The 25,930-nt window shown below is 33.8% G+C and overlaps 1 protein-coding gene across 1 annotated transcript in view; it reads left to right on the forward strand.

Annotated features, from left to right (window-relative positions):
- Window positions 1-25,930, forward strand: part of TUSC3 (tumor suppressor candidate 3) — an 89,835-nt gene that overhangs the window by 20,723 nt on the left and 43,182 nt on the right. Inside the window, exon 6 of the mRNA XM_026846984.1 lies at window positions 4,466-4,555. Coding sequence (XP_026702785.1) covers window positions 4,466-4,555 — 90 coding nt within the window. The remainder of the gene's footprint in view (window positions 1-4,465; window positions 4,556-25,930) is intronic.

A 25,930-nucleotide genomic window follows, 5' to 3' on the forward strand; every position in this document is an offset into this window, starting at 1 on the left:
AGTCTAAAGTTGCATAGAGAAATCTAGTGATCTGCTTTGTATAGTGTCTGTAGTAGGAAGCTTCACTTCAAAGTGCACACAAATGACTTTTTAAGTCTTTAATAATTTTGTTTAATAAACTGGCAGATAGTGTTAAACAAAACTTACACCTTTGCGAAAATGATGTATTAAACCCAAGTCATTTGACAAAGTTTGCAAGACCAAGAACAGCTGAGAAATTCTGCCCGTGTACCTGTAAAGTCATGTGTTGCTAGCAATTCAGTGTTTTGGTGGGACTCTTGGTGCTTATTTACCTTGTGTCTGTTCTTAGAAGCCTTGTGGTACACACACAGCTGCACCACGGGTGAGCTCAAAGCAGTGTCCCTCTTAGCGAAACTAAGGCTGAAGTCATGCACTATGAAACCATCAAGAAAACACCACATCCAATTTGTTAACAGGCTCCTTGAGCGGTCCTGTCTACATGTACAGAGTACTTGTCTAAGACAGGTAATAGAGTTGGATTTCATTGACACTAAAGACATCCTGTGGACATTTGGTCCTGGAACCATAATGTGTTGTAGCAAGTCATTGTTCCTTCACTCTCTACACTGCACCAGCCAGTAATGTAGATCTACTGTTTGCTTTAATCGTTTGGATGCAGAATAAACTACCTAAATCTGGAAGCTCTTAAAATAGCTAACCCTTGAACTACCCTGATAACTCAGGTGGCATGCAGCAGTTAAAGTGTTATTCTTGAAGTGTGACAAGGAGAAATAAGGGACCAGGTGGATGAAAGAGATGTCCATGATACTCTTCTCTGTCAAACTGCTGAAGAACAGACTCTACTCTGGATAAGTGGAGTTGAAAATCTTTCTAAGTAATCAGAGAAAAGTGCCACAGCCTGATTCTTCTCCTGTTCCTCAGTTTTCATCCTTTGTACTTTGACATTTCCAACAAAACTGCAGAAAGGGGCCACTTCTCTGCATATTAATTGTTCCATTGAAATAAATACAATATAAACCCGTAAGCTAAATATGAAGTTACTAATCTCATGTTACAAGTCGTTCATTCATAGGAATGAATTTGACGAAGATTTATCCTGGGAAACACCAACTCACAGTAATAGTGAGTGAATGAAGTGTTTTGGAAATTTTGTATTCCAAAGCATGGGATCCTCTGGAAACTATGGGGTTTGGAATGGTAAGCATTGTGTATCAGTGTGATATATCGGGTATCATAGATGCATACATCTGTTCTACAAGTAACGGTGTGTATTTCAAGTGTATTTTACAAACAGTAGAAGTCTGCAGTTTCCAATGTTTGGTTGGTTTGTTTGGGTTTTTTTGTTTTGGTTTTGTGTTTTTTTTTTTTTTTAATCTGTATGATTGTAATAGAATATAAAACACAACAAAATGAGCTTGAATATCAAGTGCTATCTGTAGCACACCAAATGCTTGCTTAAGGGATATGATGGAAATGTCTTCTTCAGATACTTAAAATAGATGAAGAGTAGAAGAGGACAAGGGAGAAGCTGGAAAATGTTTTCTGGTTTCTGGAAAAGTAATTTTGAAATACACTCTAAAGAGTTGCATGGTGGAAGGAAATTGTGGCAGATCTACTAAATTAGTTTTCTTGGTCACTAACAGTCTGAACTGGAAGAGGATGAAAGATACCTTCAGGATAGACAATGATATTGTAACTGTTTCCTTTTCAGTAATATTAATACCTGGAATTTGTTTCTCCACACTATTGCATCTCCTAGATATTTTTTTGTTAGACGTTACCATGTTGTGAAACAGTGCATTTGTATTGGCAAGCATTAAAGATCTTCAGTAATTGGAGAGATTTATCCATTATAAAGTATGACTGTATATAAATGGGGGTGGGTTTTTTTAATCTATCCATATGGAAGCATATTTGGCCCTAGAGAATGTAAATTACAGTCATTTCAGAATGAGTAAAATGTCTTTTCATAGAAAACTCCCTTTCAGAGAGCCACAGTTTGTATCTATGCATCTGTTCTCTTTTGACGTTTTACTTTTCAGCTAACTTTTGGCCTTTAAGAATACCTCTTTCACCTCACTTTTGTTTTCCACATTTTTAGTTTCTGTACTTTCACATAAGCTGTCATCTGTGAGATTCATCACCAAAATTGCAGTATAATTTTTTTCTGCTAAAACAATCTGCAAGGCATAGAAATAACTGTGTTACCCTTTTCCAGTAATAGAAGCATACACTCTCTTCATTTCTTTGCATATTATTAATTAAAACATGACCCATTTGCTAATAATCGCTACCAGTATGCTTTCATATGCCATATTATACTGTACTGTTACATTCCAAATCCTGTTAAGGGCAAAATGAAAGACACCTTAGATTTAAAGCCAAATCTGTTCTTAGTGTGATTGAAATTGTAACATGACAACAAAGAATTATTATAAAACAGGACATGAATTTTTTTTCAATATTTTCATTTTCTTTCTATTACAAGGGCAAAAAATCTTAACAATAACACCATAATTAAAAATTGTTATACATACATTTACTAGTATCTTTCCCTTTCTCTGATGTCTGCCACCGTTTCTGTCTGGATCTTGAGATATACTTAGCTTTGGTTTGGGATGTGGGGATGCTATGGTGAGTTGTTTGCTGGGAGGAGTATGATGATGATGCTTTCTTCCTCCTTGCTCTGGGGTTCACTTGGGGCTACTTTTACACTTTGTGCTTCCTTCACTGATCTGCAGCTACATTTTACATCCAAATTTACTGGGTAAATGGGGATTGTCTGCTTGTCCTTTTTTCTGTTTTTTACCGCTAAAACTGTTTTTGACCAGCTCCCATGTCTGTGTTTCTTTAATTCACCATTGGCATAATATTTATAGGTTTGGTGCATCCAGTGTAATCCTGTGCCCCCTTTATTCTCATTCCATACTGGTACACGTCATCTTGTGTTTCCACTTTTGTTGTCTCTGCTGTCATCCCATGCTTACACCACATCAGTATGTAGTTACTCATTCGTAGGAGTGAATTTGACAAAGTTCTATTCTGAGAAATACCAGCTCACAGTAGTGGTGAGTGAATGAGGTGGTTTGGAAATTTTGGGTTCCAAAGCAAAAAAAAAAAAAAAAAAAAAAAAAAAAAAAAAAAAAAAAGAAAAGAAATTAGTATTCCATACAAAGATAAGCAAAAGTTAATGTAAACTAGATATAGCCACCTGGTCTTTGGAAAATTTTCTGTTTCAGTTAAACAACTAAAAAAAAAAAAAAATCCAGAAAAGCAAACACAGATTTAGATAAACCTCACAAGATTCAGCCCTACAGCCTTGCACAGTTTGTTCAAATCATATCTCTAGAGGTGGCAATAGTGCATTTCTGGTGATACAGAGTTACGCTAGCTTACTTTCATTTCACTGATATGTTACTAAACATTCTTTAAAGAAAACCCTTTAAAGGTTTTTATTTAAAGGATTTTAGTAAAAACCTGATTTAGTTAACCATCACAGTATGAATTTTTACATTTATGATCCATCTGCTTAAATCATTATACTGTGTTGTTGGAAACATTGCTGTACAGTAAAAATGAGTATATATGTAAATACTTAAATACTTAAATTATCTTGGAATTTTTGTAAGGATTATACGTACTGATAAGTCAGAAGACATATTTAGATGATCCAGATTTCCCATTTCTGTTTTTCTCATTTGGTAATCAAAAGATACTAACTATATTGTCCTCTTTAAGGTAGTCATAATGACTCTTGCTATGACTGCGATGTTTGTCATGTAGATTCTGGAGTATGACTTTTTGGCGACCATTATTACAGTTGTCATACATACCTAATGTAGCTTCCCACTTCTTTCCATATGGAATTTCACTTTTCTACCAACTCAACTATTGATATTTGTCATAACTAAAATGAATCATAGTAATTTAGGACACAAAATGTGAATTTCATAAAATGGGAGAGACTTTTTTTTGTAATTGGATTTTTTTTTCTTACGGCTTTATATATCATTTCATACACCTGAAAGCAAATGGGTAAACTAACATTTGAATTGGTTTAGACGCAGAAATAATTTCATGAAAGGAGGTACAAATCTTGATTGATAGTTTGCAGAATATTCGCAATTAATGCCTTCTACTGCTGTGAGTGCTTTTTGTCATATAGATGTTTAAATGTGGCAATTCCAAGTGCACATAAAGACATGATTATTTCAAGTGAGATTTTGAAAATATCTGTCTTGAGCTAACTCATTTTCTAACAGAAGAAAATTAAGAATTTTTAAGAAGAAAATTAAGCCATTAAGAATATTATGGAAGCAACACATCTAAAAATCCTATCCTAAAAATTAAATTGAGGTGAATACTGTATCTGGTTAGGTAAACAATTATGTATCTAAAACAGGCATCACCAGCAGAATGGATTTCTATTAAATTTCTCTGGGTAAATAAATGTGTATATTGTTTGTCTTTTTTTTTTTTCTAGTGTGTTGTATTTGCTATGACATCTGGTCAGATGTGGAATCACATCCGTGGACCCCCATATGCACATAAAAATCCTCAGAATGGACAAGTGGTGAGTTGATTGTTTTAATTTTATTTTGAGGGGAAATACTATATAGACCGATGTTTCCTACAGTTGCAAATAATTGGTTTCATAGCACTGACAGTCTATCAGAGTCTTAAATCTCCACTTGCAAGCAGAGTGTGTTTTTCAGATATTTAGAAAGTGCCACCAACTTTCATTTGAGCAGGAAATAAGTGGCTATGTTTTTCAAAATTCTCTCTATTGGGCTCCCAGCTGTAGTGAATGTGTTATAAAATGTTCCATACCACACAGTGTTCACTGCCCAGAGATAAATGGATATTGTGTCTTTTTGTAGAAACGTGCTCCCTCAAAAAGTAAAAAGCAAGTTTGTTTTTTTCTTATTTTCAGGCCCCATTTACACAAGCTTTTGAGGTTTGTAACCCAATATTTTCTTCTTTCTTGAGCATTTTAGTTAGAAAAGGAGATGACAAATATTTCTGTGTGCTTTGTACCTTTTTCTGTCATGCTCATAACTCCTGCACTTAACTTTATGGAATGCTTTTTCCTATATCTCTTTACTCCTTCAATTTAAATTCTTCATCAGCTTTAGTAAGAAGTTACCACTGCTGCTACTGCCAAAAGTACTGTTATATCCTGCTACTGCTGTCTTTGAAGGAATTTTCTCCTCCGTGCTCACAAATTAGCAAATGTTCATCAGAGTTCAGGAGAAACTCTCTTTGCCTACTGGGAGGGCAAACAGGACCTTGGCTAGTTTCTACCACTCTTAGTTATTTAACACTTTTCAAACAAGTTGTTGAGATGTAATCTATGAAATTTGCAGTGAACTTAGTAGTCAGGAAGCTTTTTCATAACTAGTGGCCTGTTGACCTATTGTAAGCTTTGGCCATCCCTAGTTAAAGGTGACTGGGTTGTGTCTTAAAGAAAAAAAAATATTCGAAGCTCCCTTTGTGTTGTATCTTAATTGTCTTAATTGGAGTAGCAAAAAAATGATGGCTTGAATTTGATTACTGATCTGCTTTTTATCAGAAATGCAACAGCATACTGATGTCATAAAATGATATGACTCCATCTGTCAACTTTGTTATGGAGAAGTAGAATTGATAATGTAATAAATAATCTCTATAAAACACTGTTTTAAAAATTAAGTTTTTTCTTACTGCCTTGCAGTATTAAATTTATGATTCTTTCCTACGTAGCGAAAGAAGAAATACTGCATAGAAAAAGCACTGTTTGTGACAGATTAGTTTTTACTCTATCCAGTTTTGTAGACGTTGGCCCTTCTTAAAGACCTGTTTCTGAAGTATACCCTACTTTAAAATATCCCTTCAGTTGTTCCTGAATTTGTGCCATCTTGTCTCAGTTTTTAGTGTAAACTCATCCTGAGTGTCAAAAGCTACTAGTTTGGGAGTGTTAGAATACATAACTAATGAAAATAATGGTAAAGATGGTTTTAAGTTCTAGATACTAAGCTACTGTATTAGTCAACCTACATACCTTTATTTTTGGTTTTGCTCCATTATATGACTTCAGAGAAGTTATTCCGTGCCTTTGATTCACCTGTCACTGTTCATATCTGTCATACTTTCACCTCATTGGAGCTATGTCTGTGTCAGTAAGTAAAACCAGTCAGATTCTAAGAATAAAAAAATTTAAAAAAAATAAAAAAAAAAAATAATAAAAAAAAGCAGGATAACCAAGTTCCTGATTTATTTAAGGTATCACTGATCAGTATAATTGTAACTTTAAGCTCTGATTTTTACCACTGTTAGAAGCTTAATAAGTATTCTGTAAACCTTACCTATTTTACACTGTGGGTTTTTTTCAAATAACACTATTGAATATTTTCCTGTTTAATTTTTGTAGCATTTATCTATGTTCCTGTGAATTTGAAGTCATAAAAGTGCTATCTAACACTTCTGCGAGATTTATTCAACCACAGTAATTCACTGTAATGATGTTCTTCATTAAGTCTGCAACTGCTGTCTTTACATCTGGATGAAATTTAACTCATTGCTTTCTTTCCAATGTCTAGGATTTAGTACCAACTCCAAATTTGCATGCCAACTTTGTAGAAGAATTTCTTGCATGTAATACTCTGAAACAGTTATAAAATTCTGGTTTTAAGAGGAGGCGTAGAGTAGGCCACCAAGCTTAACTGTTTTTTTGTTAGGTTCAAATTTACTAATTTACAGCTTTTCTTACTTCATAGGAGTTAGTCATTTAGTTCTGTGCTAGCTGTAGAGCCTTATGTGCCACCAGACTTTGATAGTGATAATATTCTGTCTTCATAAACTGTTCCTTACCTTAGATATCTCCTGTTATTTGCTTTGTTCTTGTCATAATTTTAGATGACACTTCATTTCTTTTCCTTAAAATCCTTTTTTTTAAAAAATGAAAAGAGATTTGTTTGTGTTGCTTAAACACTACTTACTAGTGCCAGTATCTTGTACAAGTAACATTGCCAGTTCTTAAAATTTTTGGCTTGTACGCTACATTTGCGATTCTTCACTTGATTACTTAAACTACCTTAATTCTATTATTGTATTCTTTGTGTGAAACTTTAAAATCATAATTCTGTGTGGTTCTGTCTATGCTGTGAAGTTGCTGTGCTGTCTTTTGGAGGTTGTTGTAGTTACTTCCTTTATTCCCCACTGGCATCGGCTGTGACCAATTTCAGGTTTGGGGTCAACATGAAAGCAATATCAATTTTTATGTAGAAAGCTGAACGACACAGTACCATTGTTCTATATTTCAGTTCTGGTTTAGGTAAATGAAACTGGTGCTAGTCTTCTGTCTTGACACATTCTTTATCTCTGTTTAAGTTTCTGGAGTTCTCCATCATTTGCCTAATGTTTTTGTTAGGATTAGACCATTACTGACTGTGTGACACTAAAATCTGTCCTATTTTACTGGGATCGAGAGTGAAAACTGAACATCCCATTGGTGTCTGTGTATAAAAACAGTCCTGAGAGACTTCTGACTTTTATTCAGAGCTTGATCTGTATAGAGCTTGGTGGTGAGACAAGTAGAGAGCTGTAGAAAGTGATTACATATTTTTGAGCCTCCTGCAGAGGTAGTTCTATTGCTGTTTAACTGGCCTAATAGCAAAGAATTGTCATTAGATTTTCATCGGCTTTTAATCAAATAGCAGCAATGGCTAAGAAAGCATTTCTGTATATCCGGGGATTAACAGCCATTTTTTTGATTTGAATACAAATTCTACAGTTCTTACTGTGCAGTATGCCAAGACTACATCTTTAAAAGGGTTGAAAGTTTGCTATAAATGAGAACAGGTCAAAGGGCAAGCTTGATCTAAAATACTGAATTAAAATAGTTTCTAAAACTCATAATTTTCTTTCCTTTTCTGAGAAGAAATGATTACAAGTTGGAAAAGCTTTTGTATGAAGAGGAAAAAAAGATATTTTTATTGTCAGATACTAGGCGTTTTTTTTACATAAACATGCTTTCTGAAATGGATAATGGTATTATTTGCCACCATATTAATTGGATTTTTTTTACATGTCATATATTTTAAAAGCTTATTAAAATTGCTTAATCATATCACAAATTATGTCCTTAGCAAGCAATTTATTTCTGTTTATCAGAGCTTTTAGACAGAACACCTTGCAATATCAGATCAAATATAAATATTTGTTCAAGCCTTTTTTTTTTTCTTTCAGAGTTTTACCTTTCAGAGTTTTATAACCACTGATTCAGGAGCAGTCTCTATCACTTTTCAAATGATTTTGCTGCTAATGGGTGTGTGGTAATCTGTATGTTTCTGAAGTTAAATGTAAAATATATTTGACTGCTAGTATCATTATTGCTTTTTTCAATGCAAAATCAAGGTACTCTGAAAAATTTACGCTTGGAGTATCAAAATTCTTAATTCACATTAATCCTCCATTGCTAAGCAGGACAAAATGTCATTTATTAAAGTACATTCTGCTGTGTTTTTTGACATGACATTTTCATATGAGTCTTAATTAAAGCAAACTGTTTCTTGGAACAGTTTTAAAGAATTACTCTCCCTTTCAAACTCAGTAAGTCACAGTAAATGCATTGTCCTTTTTCCTTCAATTTATCTGTAAGCATATTTGAAGTACAGTTCACCAATACTGTATATGTAATACCTGACTTTTCTGAAAATGGCCACGTTTCTTGTTAGCCATTTCAATATATACGAAAGTCACTTTACTGTGTGATATATTATTACATATTTGTCTTGTTTTGGGGTAAAAAAAAAAAAAAGTTCAGGTTATTATATCAGTATCTAACATAGGATATCCAGATTGGCATTGCTTTTACCACAGCAATATTTGAGTGCATTTGTCAACAGTAATCACAACCATAGTGCTTTTGGAAATACTTCTTAATATTTTATTTGAATAACCAATTATTTATGATCATATGTGTGATAGAAATGAGAAGTAGGTTATTTATCTTACGAGTGTATTTAATGAAATGGCTGTCCTGTGGTGATCAAAGCAGTGAGTCTACTCAGAAGCTGCAACTAATAAAGGGTTTCTCAAGCCTTTAATTTAAACTTTTTCCTTGATTTACTCAAAAAACAACGATTTTCAGTGTAACATGTAGAACTAGTATGAAACAATCTTAATTCTGCTAACAGATCAGCACGTTAACAAATGGGCAACATCATATCTGAACTAGTGTTGGGGAAACTATTAATCTGTGTAAGACATCTTTCCTAATTTTTGAGATTGCAAGGGTGATTGTAGCTGGCCTTTGAATAACTTTCTGTATAACACGTTTCTACCTTGGTATTAGAAAAATGAATTACACAATATTTTGTCCCCTTTTTTCTTGTGGGAAGAAAAGGAGGTAGGAAAAAGTTCATGACAGAAGCGTTGCTCAGATGAGGCATTAGAACCTCTAAATTTCTCAAAATGGTCAGTTCTTGAAGCATACATGTTGTAAAAGCTCAGATAGTACCATGGTTTTGCATGTACTGTAGGTTTCGCTGAGTAAAGTTGGAACATGTTCCCATAAAATTAGATTCTAGACAAATAATCAGGCAGCAAGTAGTCTGTCATGATAAAATCCAATAAAATAAATAAAAGCATTAGATTTTAATTGCTGCTTGTAACAACAGAAATCCAATTTTAATTGACTGATACCACTTTCAACTAACAAACACTCCTCCTCCCTCCTCCACACCATTTGCTAAGTGTAGATGGGTTCATAGATGCAATTTAATTTCATTTGAAAAAAAAAAAAACAAACAAAAAACAAACTGTTTTGTACAGACCAGTTCTTTTTGTTAGAAGTCAGGGAGACCTCAAATATGTGAAGGTATGGAGTATTTGACAATAAAATCATAATGTAATACAGAAAAATATACTTTTAAGACAGAAAAAATGATACAAAGGAAAAATCTGTTCATGTTGTTCTGTTACAACTAGAACAAGAGCCATTTTCTTAAACTCAGCTTGAGTGCTGGATAGGAACCTAGTTTTTTTGTCTTCCTGGACTTTATCATTTGTGTAGATGTTAGAAGGTAAGAGCCTTTCCCAGTAAAATAATTTTGATTGGAAGGTACTTCTGAAGATCATCTAGTCCAGCTGCTATCTCAAAGCTGGTCAGGCTGCTCAGGACTTAGTCTAACCAAATGTTTAATGTCTTCATGTTAGAAATACCCCAACCTTTTTCAGTGTTTGGCCATCGACATCATTATTTTAATTTTACCTTTTAATTTTAATTTATTTTTATCTTTATTTCCCTCAGGAACAGTCAAGGTAAATTTTATCCTTCTCTTTGGTAAAAGCTCATTTAGCTGAGTTCTTAATCGGAATTTAATACTGACTTTAATAAAATTAGACTTAACGCAGCATACCTTTGCTTAAGTAGCACGAGCACTGTTATGATATCACTACGATATCTACACTGGAAACAAGTAAACGTTAAGCCTGTAGTAATCATAGAGATTTTTCTTTCTGTAGATTCTGTTCTTTGAATAGAGCTGTGCAGACATTCTTCCTGTAGCTATTCAACAACTTAAGCATGTCTGTTTTCTTCTAAAATCTTAGAAGTTTTCAACAGTTTTGAGATAGTGAGGAAGGGAGAAGAAAGCAAAGAACTCTACCATATTTTTCCCTATTGCACAACACAGTCCTTCACTACTTCCGATGGATTATTTTGTGAATCTTTCCTCTTCCCTACAGAAAGATGATCCTATAGTACAAGGGTGCACATGCTTCTTTTGCTGAAGTAAAATTTCAACATTTGGCAATTGTCTTGCAAATTACTAAGCAAGTATCAAAATATTGTCTATCCTTCAGAGGCTTCTAGAGTTATAGACCTGGTGCATTTTTCCACTGGAGAGCTCTTGCTTCTCCATATTGTTTTCTTAGTAAACTCTAATACTGTCATTTCAATGTAACAGATTAGATTTCTCTTACGTCTGTGAACAATGTCAAGAGAAGGAACATGCATATGAGTGTGTTAATGTAAATGAAGCAGCATACTTCAGACAGTCCTTCATGGGCTAATTCACCCATAATCTCTGGTTCATTGACTATTCTTTATGGTGGTTATTTTTTACTGAACATAAAGAACTTTTGAATTTTTTTTTTTTTAATCTGTAAGACAACAGTTATTTGCTGCTTAATATTTTGAACATTATAAAACGCTTTTTGTATGTTTTCATGGAAACAAAAATTATTCTGACACTGGGTTTTCTCTAGCTCTGGTGCCAACATTAATTCCTTTCTTTGGCTAAGATTTCAAGTTTGCTGGCTCTTCCTGAAGGAAAAAACAATAAAAGAAGACTTTAAGACTAAATTAAAAGGTAAACTAAAGAGTTTTATTGTACATGCAGATTGTTCTTCTGAACCTCTAAAAAGCAGTAGGGTAGTACTATACATTTCACTTTTTAGATATCAAATATTTCTCAGAGTTCCTGGACATTAAATAGCAGGATTTCTCTGATTTTTGTTTTTCTGTTCTTTGAATCATAATAATTTCCTTTTTTTTTAAATTTATATATGTTGACACACAGATCTTGTAGATTATATATAGACAGATAGGCACACATGCCTATTTCCATTATTTTCCTTACATATTCTTTTGAAGCATTATGAACATTCACAAGGTTAACAGTGCTACCACTACTGTTCTTTACCTTTCATTTTGAGACTTAGAAGTGTCCTATCCTTGAGGGTTTTTTTTCTCTTCACTGCATAGCAGCATACTTACTTAAGAACTCAAGAATCTGAACCCAGGTAGATGAGGAACCAGTTTTGGTTTGAGATAATGTGCTCAGATAGGCAAAACATACTCCTGTTCCAAAATTAATATAGATTACAGTGGTACTTGGGAAGGTTATGCATGTGAACATAATGTGAGAGTAGGTGTTCTGGTAAAGACAGGGGTTGACTACCAGGGGGTTTTGTTTGGTTTTGGGTTTTTTGATGGTTTTTTTGTTGTTGGATTTATTTTCCAAGTCAGGGGTAAAATTTTTACTGATTTTACCGATCTTTATAACAGTAGACCTATTCAAAATTCTTTTAAAAATCATATCCAAGGAACATGTATGTATTCATTTTTCTTTTGACACAGTAATGCTTCAATAGCAGAAAAAATGTGGTCTAGCTTCAGAATAAACAAAAAGAATCTTTAAATAAATGAAAGACCTTGTTTCCTGATGTTTTGTGTTTCTCATAAATTTATACAGTTAATTTATGTAATGTTCATTGGTTGTTATTGCACTTCTGTTTATTACTATGATTTTAATTATAGAAGAATTGGAATTATGTATATATTTAATCTCAATATTCACTGAAATATATCTTGAACATTTCAAAGCTATTTCTAAACTTTTATAAGCATATATTCACTGAATCTACAATGCTTATGTCATCAGAAATGCCATACAAAATATGTTATTAAAATTAAAACTTTCTGCTGTTCTGTTATGTCCAAAGGACAAAATAAAGCTAAAATAATGAGTTTCTCTAGAATATAATATGCGAACTCTAGTCCTATAATTTAGGATTCTGGTGAAAAGTCCAATTTCTGTAATTATTTTTATGTTAGTTCAATTAGGTTTTTCTCACAAGGATATCTTACACGGCTGTTAGATTATCAGTGCTTATATGTAGGGAGAGACATTCCTAAATCAATTGTCTTGCTGTGGCTATAGATGTAAGTGGTAAGCTGCATTCATTTAAAAAGTCACCAAAAATGTTTGAAAGGGAATTACTACTTTCCAACTGCTCCATCCATCTTCCTAGGAGTATGAGGAGGAGATAATTTAACTTCTATCCTGATTGCTGTTCAGGCGTCAAACTCTGTGTCCACACTGTTGAGAAACAAGTTCACAAAAGAAATGGGTTTTACACAATCTTTAGAACAAGGAATTATTTTCACTTTGCACTACCCTCTAGACAAGCACACTCCTTTCTGCCACTTAAAAAGCTGTTGCAGAACTCCCACATGTATTGGTTAGAAAAGGTGGTCTAAAGCCCTTCTTAGGAGTTTACTTCTGTGTAATATAACTGAGATTTATTAGCTCTTTCAATGTTTTTAAAGCATCTTGCATCAAGCTAGTATGATGTGCAAAAGTGGGTTTGAGGAACAGATTTACTGTACATCACATTTTCTTAGTATTCAGTACTTACGGAATTGAAATTTCACATTTATTAGAAATAGACTGTGGTGCTTTTGTACATGTTTATACTGAAGAGGAGGCATTTTTCACTGTTCCCCTTAAATGAGTATCATTAATATTTATATGAAAGCTGTTAAAGGCTGGAGTGCTTTAATTTTCAGTACAGTGCAAATTAGAAAGAGTTCTTTACTGAAGGTCTTGCAAATCTAGGTTTTGAGCAGTAAACAAAACCATGAAATAACCTCCTTCATGTTCACAGGTCCTGATGTCACTTAGCATAGCAGAACGCTCTACATGAAGAGAAAATAACATTATCCTTTCACAAAGGGAAGTTGTCTGCATTTATCAACCCTTCGCACTTCTAATATGGGTCAATGGAATGAAAGAAGAATTTGGTTTGGGTGCTTTTTTTTCCTATAATCACTCTTCTGAAAAACATTCCAAACAATGTTCATATGCCTTTTGCACATCCATAATTCAGTAGCTCATATTAATCAGACTGAGTAATCTCTGTCATAAAAGAAGGAATTGTTCCATAGTCTTCTCTGTGGCTAAATACCAGAGTTGTAGAACTAAACTGAAAATTGTTTTTTGAATTATTGTTGTTTTATTTGCCTGTAGACAGAGAACACTTCAGTGGTTGGTGGTATAATCCATCTGATCTTGTCCAGCGATGTCATTTAAGATATTATTAATGCTGGACATTAGGAAAAAAAAGACATAGATTGTCTTTAGAACACAAGTAAGTATTATATACTGCCATTAAAATGCTTTGTGTGTAAAAACAAAACTTTAAAATTGAGCTCTGGAAATCTTGCAGAAATATTTGGGCATAGTTGTACCCAGCCCTTTTCTGTGGCACTAAAGAACTGGAGAGTTTTGTCAATGTTAGCTATTTCATCTTATGAATGTGCACTTAACTGGAAGTATGCTACAGTAAGTGGAAATAATGCGAACATTGGATCAGTGCACAGTTTAAGAATGGATTTTAAGAATTGATTTAACAACCAAATTGAATTAAATGCGTGCTGTTAGTCATTTAATATCCCAATAATTGATCACTTGCATTATTATTAATTATCTCTGGAAAATGCAGAACCAGAAGGACATGATGTGAATGTATATGCCACGTCAAGTAGTGCTCCCAGAGGTACCATAGTGTATTTGCTACTTGGTCTTTCCACTGTATCTCTCTCATCCCTTAAAAATACTATATTAAATTCAGGCCTACAAATATATTGCAAACCTTGAGTAACTGAAAAAATAAAACCAGTACACAGACTTTAATTTATATTTCTTCTGGCTTTTTTTCTCCTGTTTGATTTCCTGTTTCTCTAACCCTACTAAAATATTGGAAGGCTTCATTTACTCAAGAACAAACAGTTGAAATCCCTCCACACAAGCCTCTTTAAAGCTGAGGAAAAAATTCTAGAAGAAACTGATCAGAGAGACATTCAAACCACTGTTACTCAGTGGATTATTTTCTGTATAAATTGGAGAACATACCTTCCAAAAAGGATAGCAGATATAGAATGGAGTAGAATAAGTCCTGAAAATAAATAGGACAACTGAAATGCTAAACACACAACAGCAATTTGAAAAAAGAAAAGGACAACTGGAAAGAAAAACAGAAACATCTTCCAGCAGAATCCTGGATTTTATTAGTATAGGTGATCAGTACACACTTCTGCCAATATATTTGTCTTTAAAGTAAGCCTCTTTTCTGTGGAACTTACTCCCTTTGAAAGTTAAAGAATACTGTAAGGTTGGGTTATTAACATATGTGTACTACCAAGCTAACAAGTTCAGTCCAAATGCATAATACTGGTTTGAGGTTTTCAACTTCTTTGGCCTTTAATTGATTTTTTTTTTTTTTTTTATTTACCCATCTATGCAGTTTCATATGGTTCTTGATCCAGCAAATAACTTTAATGCTTAACTCATAGTGCATGAGCACACAGTAGTGGGAGAGCCCTTGTGCATTGTCCAGTTATGGGCAAGTGCATTTTATCAAATTCTTTGACTTTAAGATTTTGCTCCTAGACTTGTTTTATGGTGCTGTTATATCCCCTTTTTGCAGTCAGATGAAAATTCTTTGAATTGTTGTGAGGATTGCAGTATTTTGTACCTCGATTTTGAATTAATTTTTTAATAGGCAGATCACATTAATGAATCATATTCAGCCTGTACTTATATAGTGGATACTTTTTTCTAGCTGAGTTCTTTTCAGATAACAGAACATAATTTGTGGAAATCCTCCTGACTTACGAAGCGTATAACCTTCATTTTGTGCCATGTAATGTAGTCGTGTTTTTTTCCTCTATGTTCCTCTGGCACCGGCTGAATTCATTGGTACCTATTTTTGCACTCAAGTCATTGACTTGAAAGTTAATAAATTAGTCCCAAGATCTAGAATTCCTTTATGTGTTTTTAAACAGCCTGTTCTGTCTCCCATTGAGCCAGTTATTCAACCTGCTTATAGCGTTTGTTCCAAACCCATTTTTCTCCAGCTTTAAATGTAACAGAATGAATTGCCCAAGTCCAGATAAATAGTAGCACATTTTCTTTGTCAAGAGGATTAATTAAGTTAAGAAAGAGATTGTGCCTGATGAATCTGGAATCTATCTCTTTGAAATAAGTGGGCTGTATTTCCTCTCTGTTTCTGCATGTTCCTTCATATATTTAATTGTTCTTTATTTCAAAATCCATTCAGAAGCATTTAATGTTACTGAAATCTAACTTCCTTACAGAACGTGATTAGTTTCTACGTATGCTGTGCTATAGATTTACACTGACATAGATAGACAGCTTAAATATATACATAAAAACGAATATTGCTACTAGTCTTTAAGACTGATGTACTAGTTTTGGAATTCTGCTTTTTGAGTTTTCCTTCAACTTCTTCTGTGGTATAGATGCATTCTGTTGCCTCTGGACCTTTGTATCCCTTTTTTTCATCATAAACATTGATGAAAACAGAATTCAGAAATGGGGTCATTACCACCCTTTACTATATATTGACTTCTTCTCTGTTTTAATGGTTGAAATATGAACGACCTGTTTTCATTTCATTTGCAGGGCCACCTCAGCTTAACGTCCTGACAACTTTCATTTTATTGCTAAGCGTCCTGACCTTTTAAGAGGGAAATGTATTTGCTAGTTGGTCTCCTCTTTCCATTCTTTCTAAACTCTGGTTGTTCATTGTGTTCCATTTGGAATTATTATTCAGTTAGTTCTGGAATCCTTCCCTGAAAGGTCACTAGCTTATTTATTTATTTTTAAGATTTGAACTTAAACTGTTAGTCTCTCACTCATTCAATTCACCACATTTTTCTAGCATAGATGACTTCCCTCATTAGTTTTTCATCTTAGTTGAACTCTTTTGAAATATAAAAATCTTAAACCGAAAGTTTTAAATGTGTTACTATTAATCTTTCAGATTAATTTACTGAATCAACTCAGATATTTTTATCTGAAATTATTTTATGCTTCCTGTTTCTTTACAGTGCCCTTTTTCTATATAAAATGCACTTAAAATATTATTGCTTCTTGTTGAACCAGTGAGTATCTGAGGATAGCATCTGCCAGGTGTCACATACCGATCATTGAGGTCTGCTGTTAGTAGAATTGAAATAGGTACTGTCTAGAAAATGAGTCTCCAATCTACCACGAGGAACTCTTTTTCTGAATGCTTTTCAGTTCTTCAACTTTGTAATATTCTTCTCTATGAGTCTGCGTTATCTCTTGACCTTTTTCTCCTCCTCCAAAATGTGAAATACTCTGCTGAAGCTCAGCTTAGCTTTTCATTTCCATTTTTCTGTGAGTTCACCTGCACCAGTGCTTAGTTCAGATAAGGGGTGCTCTTCTGAAGCCCATGCTATCTTCATTCCCACCTTCTATGCTTTGGTTCATGTTACACAGGGCACATGGACTATGATTGGTTTGGATGAAATTAAGCCAGAAGGTCAACTGCAGGAATACAGGCAGTACACTCCCAGCTGCTACTGGTTTGTTCAGTCCATTGGATCAAATAGGAACTAGTGTGAAGTAGAACCATTTGAGATGTATGTAGTGTGGATACTGGGTTTGAGAATTAATATGCACAACTTGCTAATATAAACATAGCCTTTGAGCCCTGAGCAGCTCAACATAAGCATCTTTGCATCAGTAATGGTGATACTCTTCCAGTCAGATTTTGAAATTGGTTCTGATATGAAGGGTGATGCAGGAGGCACTGCTTCTGCAAAGACATTTCATTCAGATTTGTGTCTGATACCCCTGTTTCTAGGAGAAGGTGTGTCTTACATTTTACCAGATATATTCTGATAATGGATCATCACATTAATGTGTATCTGTTTTCTGCTAATACATATATATATGGTCGACAGAACTTTGGGTCATGTCTGCATTTATCTTAGTAGCTCTGTGCTGGTCTTTTCTCTATTTCTTGAAAAGACTGAATCTCAGTATACTCCTCAGAATCTTAACTTAAATGCTTTACTTTTTAACTTTTAAGGCTTTGCTAGACCGTATGTCAGATGAGAAAATATTTTTCCTGAAGAGCCTACTTAAGTTGGAGATCTTTCATCTTCAATCTTGTAATTTTCTATTGACAGTGAAAATGCCTCTTTGAATGGCTGTTTAGAAAATATGATTACCAAAGTGTAAACTGCTTTTTTCATTCCAGATTTGTGAAACAATTCTGGTGTTGAGAAGAGATTATAAATAATGTGTCATAAGAGGAGTCTGTATGTAATTAATGTTAATGAGTTCTTTAATTTTACATCTTGACTTGCTTTAGGTCTTGTAGAGATAAGGTTGTTTAATTATCAAATCAAGATTTTATCAACTGAGAAACTATAAAACTAACTTAATGCCTAAATGCTATTAATGTGTGATAAGATTTTTCAAGTATATTGTGTTTGTACATAACAAACATTTCATTGAGGATTCTAGCATATTTTTAAGTATTACAGTGTGTGAATCCTGGCCCCTGTTGTCATATATTTATTTCTAAAATGCTATGAAGATAGTTTCCTTTCTTAATATGCTGTGCAAATAATTTTCCCGTATTTAATAGGTAATACTATAGAAATAGTTTTATATCCTCTTTATTACTTTTAAATACAATATTCAGTCCTTTCATATTTTTATAATCCTCTACAACTCTTGAAATTTCAGTTAAAATACATATTCAAGAAGATATTTAGATCCTAGGCATAAACAATTAAAAAAGCTCAGTCTTCTAACAGAATAACAATTATGTTGTGTGTATATATATATTTTTTTCCTAATTATATTGCTTCCTCTTTTCATTTTAAAAGGTCAGTTCTATTATTCCTGATGATTCTATTTTAATTTGACAAGCTAAAAAAAGGGTATAGAACACTTTCAAATATAGAGAAGTTGCATTTTAATATCTACTGAAAACCAGTGCATTTCTCAACAGAAAAGTGTTGCTAGATGATATTAAAAATACCCGTTTCAAGAGAGACAAAAGAGTAACCTTCAAACTTTTTCTGACTTTGTCTCTTATCAGTCATTCAAGTGTCAGGGTCGTAATGTGAATACTCAAGAAGGCTTTGAATTGTCAATAGAGAAAGCTTCCTCTTTGAGGTTATATTCGCTGGAACAGAAGAGATAACACTATTATCAGTGTTTTTATAGTGTAGCCAATTTCTCATTGCATGTACTGAAATGCAGTTTTTAATACAGTTTAGATATTAGTATAATGATAAATGTCAGACGTTTAAACTAAATTCTGAATGTTTCTGTCAGTCCTGATACAGTATGAAATTCCACTCTAGTCCTTGTCAGATTTTTATAAGCATTTTCTGGGGGAAAAAAAAAAAAAAAAATTCAAACACATTTCTAACCTCCTTTTTAGGAAATTGACATTAAATATGCATTTCTTTCTGGGATGTTTGTTGAATTGTCAGCCAGTTGGAACTTCAGAGTTTAGCACTGGAATGTAAACATAACTGAATAAAAGCTAGCACACTGTATAATATACAAATACTATTACAAGCTATTTATGATCAGCATAGTGTGAATTTTTATGCTTTTTTTGTTAAGGCATTCAGGTCCTGTGTTTTAACTGCTGACTGTGTGAATTGGCTTGATCTGCTGTTCATTGGCTTGTTAACTGTATTTCTTATATATTGTATTTTTTTTTTCTATGGGCTAGCTAATGCACAAAATCTCAATACATTCAAAAATATTCTGCAAATTTTGCATGATAATACAATTTTGCTAAACTTTTACATGTGTCCCTCTTCAAATTTGTTAATATTTACACTGAAATTAATCAGGGGCTTAACCACTGTTAGTGGACTGTAGAGAGCTACAAAGGAATTATTTTCATTTGCACTGACTTGTAGGTCATTGTTAGCAATACGTCCGTTAATTACTCAGGATTCTTTCTACAAGAATTATGTTATCTCCACTACAATATTTAGGTAGTCTGATGAATCATTACTGCATTTAGATATTCTGACATAATATTTGTATTTTGCTTAAGTGAAATTCTCATCCGTGATCCTCTAATGTATGGCTTAGTAAATAAAGGTTGACAAGTATGTCAGGATTTAGGGATTCACCAGGAATCTCAAATATTTCAGGTGTGTGAAAATAGCCCTTAATATTTAATACATCATCATGAAAATTAAAATCCAGTGATCATCAAATATGCTAAATGTTTGGAAAATTATGTGTAGGCAAACTTGTGTCTCTGCTGAAAGCTACACCTTATTCTGTTAATATCACAAAAAACAGACCGTATTTTGTGATTGTTGAAACTAATTATTAGTGAATATAGATCTTCATTTGATGTTAACAATACCCCATATCTTATAAAGTTCACTGTGTTTCCCTGGTAGCATCACTCGAGACTGATAACAAACACATTATTTTTGACAATAAAACTCCAGGTGAATTCATACAATGGCCTTTAGGCCAACTTTGGATGTTGTGTTAAGAACTCTGCCAGTGGAAAATTTCTGTGATAGAGTATTACCGATTTTAGCAATCTGTGTAGCTGATAATATATATATTTTATAATACATGAAAGATCAGGTTATAGTATTCATTTTACAGAATGAGGATTAAATTCTGTCTCATTTCCACTTTGTTGTTCTTAGTTGCCTTATCTCTTCTTCTGCCAATCTACCTGTCTTCAGGAAAGCAAAAAAGGTTGAAGCAGTGGTTAAGTGCATTCTTTCTCAGTTTTCCTGTTGCCCGTGGACTAACTCATTGAACTAAAAAGACAAAAATAGAAAAGAAGTTAAAATCCCATACCTAAACCACTATTATTTTCAAATACATACTTTCATATTTCTCTGTATTCCTTAGCAGATTAAATCCTAGTGGGTTTTGTAGTTCTAAAAGAATCCAAAATGTAAAAAGGAAGTAGAGAAACAGTTGAAACAAATGAAAATGCAGAAGCAAGACTGATGAAAAATATTTTACTTACTATCCAATTTTTCTTCCTATTAACTTGTATAATGATAATGTACAGTTTTCTTTGAGAAAGTGTCCAGAGACTGTCGTCCACCAAAGAGTAATTCAGATAGTAGTGGTTCAGCTTTTCTGCTGTAGAAGGTACTTCTTTTTTTCCTAAGAGTATGCTAAAGACTATCTTTAAAGTTCCAGATATAAAGGGAAGTAAAGGAACTTTACCCAGAATGTTCCAACAAAAGCACAGGTTTACTGGTAATATTTTTACTTATGATATCACAGACAAACTTTTAAAAATAAAATTATTATGTCTTTAAATAATTGGCATCCATATTTGAAGTTGTTCTTAGCTTTTTGTAAACCAGCTTAGCTTACCTGTTTTGAAGAGCATCATAAATAAAAATCAAGGAACCTGTGTCATGAATCTTGAATTACTATTAGGATGAGACTGCAATATACTGAAATATCTGGAATGACCTCCCTCCAGAAGCCATAGCATCATTCTTTTTCAGTGATTTTAATCAATGTTTTGTGGAAGCGGGATGTGGAGTTTGACGCCATAGATTAAAGAAGGGCACAAACAAGTATTTTATAGAAAATATTGCAAAATAAGTCATATGTCATTCAAAATGGGGGAAAAAACTAGCTTTCATTCTTAATTGTGGATTATCTTGTTAAATATGATTGCTTCGGCTCTCTGTGTGACATTTTTACATTTAACATAAAAAGACAAAGCTTGTTTCAATACTAATGTTGTCAAACACCAATACTGTCACTGATGTTGCACAAAACTGGTCACTTCTATTCAAGGATTATCTGAAGCTGTCACAGAGCAGACCAAAAGAATACAAATTTATTTTTGATCATTAATCTGTGGCTGTTAACATTTGAGTTAAACCTAAAGCTACCTGAAAACTTGCTATAAAGTATTTGTGTTGTATGTTTAGTGTCTAGATATTTATATTTTTTAATTTCTGGAGTTGTTTATGGATTTTAAATATACTTTTCTGCTAGCTTGTAATATATATTTTGATTGCACATTCTTTATCTCTAGTTTAAGAAATATATAATTGGGTGGAGGGAGTGGATGTGAGAGTGAAAAAAATCCATCTGATAGCTAAAGTGAAGCATTTCTTAGAATGGTTAATAAATTAGTTAATAGACTAACTATAAGAACTTTCACACGCATGTGCAAAGGTGTGTGTGCATGTACAGTTATGTATCCTTATATAAGGATATGTTTTTAAGTATTTTTGTGGCTTTAGGGACATTTTTTGGTGCTCTATCCATTACTTTTTCATCTTAAATATGGGGGCAGGGGGGTGGGGAGGGGTGTCCAGAGTGCTTTTATTTCAGCCCTTCAGTCATTATTAATCTTTAGGGTGTTGCTGCTGACATACTACTTCTTCATTACTATAATTCTTGTCCAGAATAACTTTGTATCAGTATGTTTAGTTTTTCTTTGGTGCTCTTCCTGGTTTTGCACACCCCAACAAATTACTGCTTAATGTTGATTCTGAACTTCATGATATTTTGAAAATGTGGAAACAGTCAACAATCAGTTGTATGTGACTGTTTACCACATATATGAAGATATTATTGAAATAAAATAAAAAAACATTATTGAAGTAGTACATTTTTTTAATAAAGAATGAAAATTATACCTGTGAGCTACAAGTTCTAAAGTTTTTTGGTTTACTAGTATTAATTTTTTTTCTTATGTTCTGGAAAGCTGATGAGTCTAAAAGTTCAGGTTCTGTCAACTTAGTTCCAAGGGCTGTTTTGTGTTTTGGGTTTTTTTTTGGTAGGATTGGGTTTTTTGTTTCTGTGGAAACAGCACAAGGAATGTTTATAGCCATAGGCTGTGCTGTATGTAGATACTCTTGGGTAAAACAATGATGTGTCTTTTTCAGATCTTTCTTTAACAAAGTTTTACAACAAAAAAGGTGACTTCATAGTAAGTGGGCTGTATACAACCACTTATTGTTTTTGATGGGCCTGGACCTCTGTAAAAACTAAAGGAAAGTTGTGTAGGAGGGAGAAACTTTCTTGAGTCTGCCCTGTGTTCACTAAAAAGCTTTTATGCTATCAGTTATACTTCATAGGATTTAAGTTTTCCTTATGATACACATAAAAATATATAAATAAAATCTTTAATTCTTAAAATATACTATGTCATCTTTGGAAGCAGTTTGAGGAACAAATGCAGTGCATCAGAGATATGGAGTACTTACTTTATACTGAATTGACTTTCAAGCTAAGAATTGAATATTGTTTAATTTACACTGAGAGGCAATGGACAAATATGAGCTTTTAAAAGGGTGAGACAATGGTTGAGGAGATTTAAGATACCACAGCTGTACCTCGCTAAGATGAGTAGTGAGTCCAGGTAAAGCTTGTTGCAAGAGTTTTAAGTATTACATCACACTTCTTAAAGTTACATTGTATGGAACGGACAAGGCTCACATTTAATGCATGAAAAACTTTCTCAACACTTAAAAGGTTTTTACAGGCAGGGATCAATAAGGAAGACTTTTGCAAGACCAGTGTTTCCAGACACCTAGTAACCTAGACACTAATGTTCTGTGTCATTAAAAGAGTTTCAAATAAGAGAGGTGGTGTTGGTACTGGAGGGCTGCGAGTGTGCCTAATGTGATGTCAGTTTTTAAAGAAGGTATGCGGGTACTTGCAAGGCCCACACTGAACAAAAAATGCTCTAGATAACAGCTGTTAAGATAGGAATACGTATGTGAATGGAGTACCAAAACTACGTGAGAAGTTATTTGCCTTAACTCTTTAGTAAAGAGGTAGCAACCGTCAGATGGATTAAACAGTAACCAGGGAATTGCATGTAAAGAGAATTTTGAAATAAGAGAAGGAATAAATCTGAAAATAAATGTAAAGTAAGAACGAGAATTTGTACCAGTGGGGAAGGACCTTGGAGGGAGAACAGAACAACAGTAGCAGCTACCTTTCTCCCTGCTGGAAGTGACCCCGCTGGCAGTATGACACTGCCTGGGCCTGACAGACCAACCTCTCCCTCAGATGCTGGGCATAGCCTGTATCTAGCTAGTAGGCTGATAGTAATAGGATGCAGTAATTAGGGACTTGCACGTTGAGCTTATGGGATGCTTTTATTGGTGAGTGCTTTAGTGGACTGTAGGGAGCTTCATAGATATACATATGGTGAGAGCAGAGTGGGAGAGATATATATGAACAGAGAAAACTGTGCTTCTGGAATCCCTGATTTGGATAAAACTGAACTGAGCAGGTTTTTTTTCATCAGGGCTCTTAAGGGAGATGAAAACTAGTAAGCACGATTTCTGTATTGGGTAAACTAATAGATAGATGATTAAATGTGACATGCTGGGAGAGCAGCATGGCAATAGAATGAAGTCTTGCCTCATGCATCTACTAAAGTTCTTTGAAGGCATCAGCAGGAATGAGAGCGCTACTGCTGACAGTCCACTTGAACTTATGGAATTTTTGTCATCAAATAGATACGAAGAAGTTGCAGAATGAGGTCTAGTTAGTTATTCTCATGAATGAATAAGGAACTGATAGGCGTAAATTATCACTTTTCAAGGTGAAAGGAAATCAATGCTGTTTCACAGGAGTTTATGTAACATCCTTTACTATTTACTGTTCATCTCATTCCAAGAGCTTGACAGTTTGCTCTTAGTCTTAAGTTATTTGGAAGGCTAAAGAGAAGGGCCACCTGCAAAATATAGGTGGAGTTCTGTGAAGAACTGCACAAGAGTGTTACCTGCCATTTTACTGCTCTGTTGGAAATAACTGTAAAGTGATGTGAATGAAAAAGCTGATCATATATTTTCCTTATAAAAGTAAAATGCCTGTAAAATGATTGGCTCTCAGCAGACTATTTATTCAGGAGTAAGGTGTTTTGTTTAGAATAGCATAATCAAAATAACCTCCAAATACTCAGTGGACAAAAGAGCAAACAATGTTTAGAATTACTAGGAGAGAAAAGCACTTTCAATGTTATCAGTTCTCTGTTTCATGTACACTTGAATACAGTCTGGAAAAAGCACAGGAGATGACAAGGGTGAGCAAAAGTATGGCTATGCTTCTGTAGAAGGAATGATAACAGGCTGATTTGTGTGAGGTTCATTAAATAATAACTGACATGGAGAGAAGTGTGAAGGGAATAATTTTCAACTCAAATGAAATTTGAAGGTGACATTTTTAAATAGAAAGTTTCTACATGTTAGCTGTGGAACTCTTTGCTGCAGGTTATCACACATATTAAAAGTTTACAGCTTTCAGAAAGCTACTGTATAAATTTATAGCTATTAAAATGCCTTCAAGATGTTAGTTTCAAGGTAGGCTGCCTAAAAACTAGGAGTATGTCTTGGGAGGCAGTGTCTCAGGGAGAGATATAAAGGGATCAGTCTAGATAATAACCTCAACATAAACATTAAATTGTAGTGTCATTAATAGTGTCTGTCTTTGAGTGTGTGAAAAGAAGACTATCAAGCACAAAGTTATTCTTCCTTTGTCCACAGCATTTAATAAAATAATAGAATAAAATTTTACTGTAAATTATTCAAGTGTGTGTATTTCAGGAGATGTGAAAATACTGGAAGTATTGCCACAAGAATAAAGATTTTCAGTATTTGGTGATTAAAAAGAAACTCGTGGATTTTTATTGTTACATTGCAGGATTGAAGAGTCTTCTGTGCAGTCATGCTAGCGCTGTTTTTGTGTCACACTGGAATACCCTCATCATTCACACGGTGCATATACTAATTCACATCCTCTGAAGTTAGCCAGATTTAAAGAGGAAGGGAAAATGAGATGTGGGCTAGTAGGGAGCAATACAGAGTCCTGCTAATGCATGCAGTCACAATGTGTGCCAGCTGTTCAGATTAGCTTTTGAGAGAATATGGATCACTGGAGACAGATACTTAAAAACAGAAAAGATGTTCACTAGTAGGGGGCTTTTAAACTGCGTAGGCAAAGAGATAAAAATATACTTCCTAGTGTTGAAAATAACTTACATTTTGGAGTACTTTATCAAGGCAGATGCTGTGTTCCCTATTACTTGAAGGAGTTTTTTAAGACATGTAAAATATGCTTAGATTGAGTTGGGAGGAACTTAGCTCCCACTAGGAGAAGTTGAGAGTAGTAGAGTTAGTACTTAGAGGGCTGCGATTGTTGTCATCTTGATGTGTGATCAAATCCTCTTCCCTTCATAATCTTTGAGAAGAGCGAGTACATTACATACATTACATACAGTAGCTTCTAGCCATCACAGTTCCTTCTTGAAATAGATATTGCAGTAAAAGTCAGTGCTT

This window comes from Athene cunicularia (assembly GCF_003259725.1).
Source record: "Athene cunicularia isolate RWA chromosome 4 unlocalized genomic scaffold, athCun1 chr4_part1, whole genome shotgun sequence".
NCBI lineage: Eukaryota > Metazoa > Chordata > Aves > Strigiformes > Strigidae > Athene > Athene cunicularia.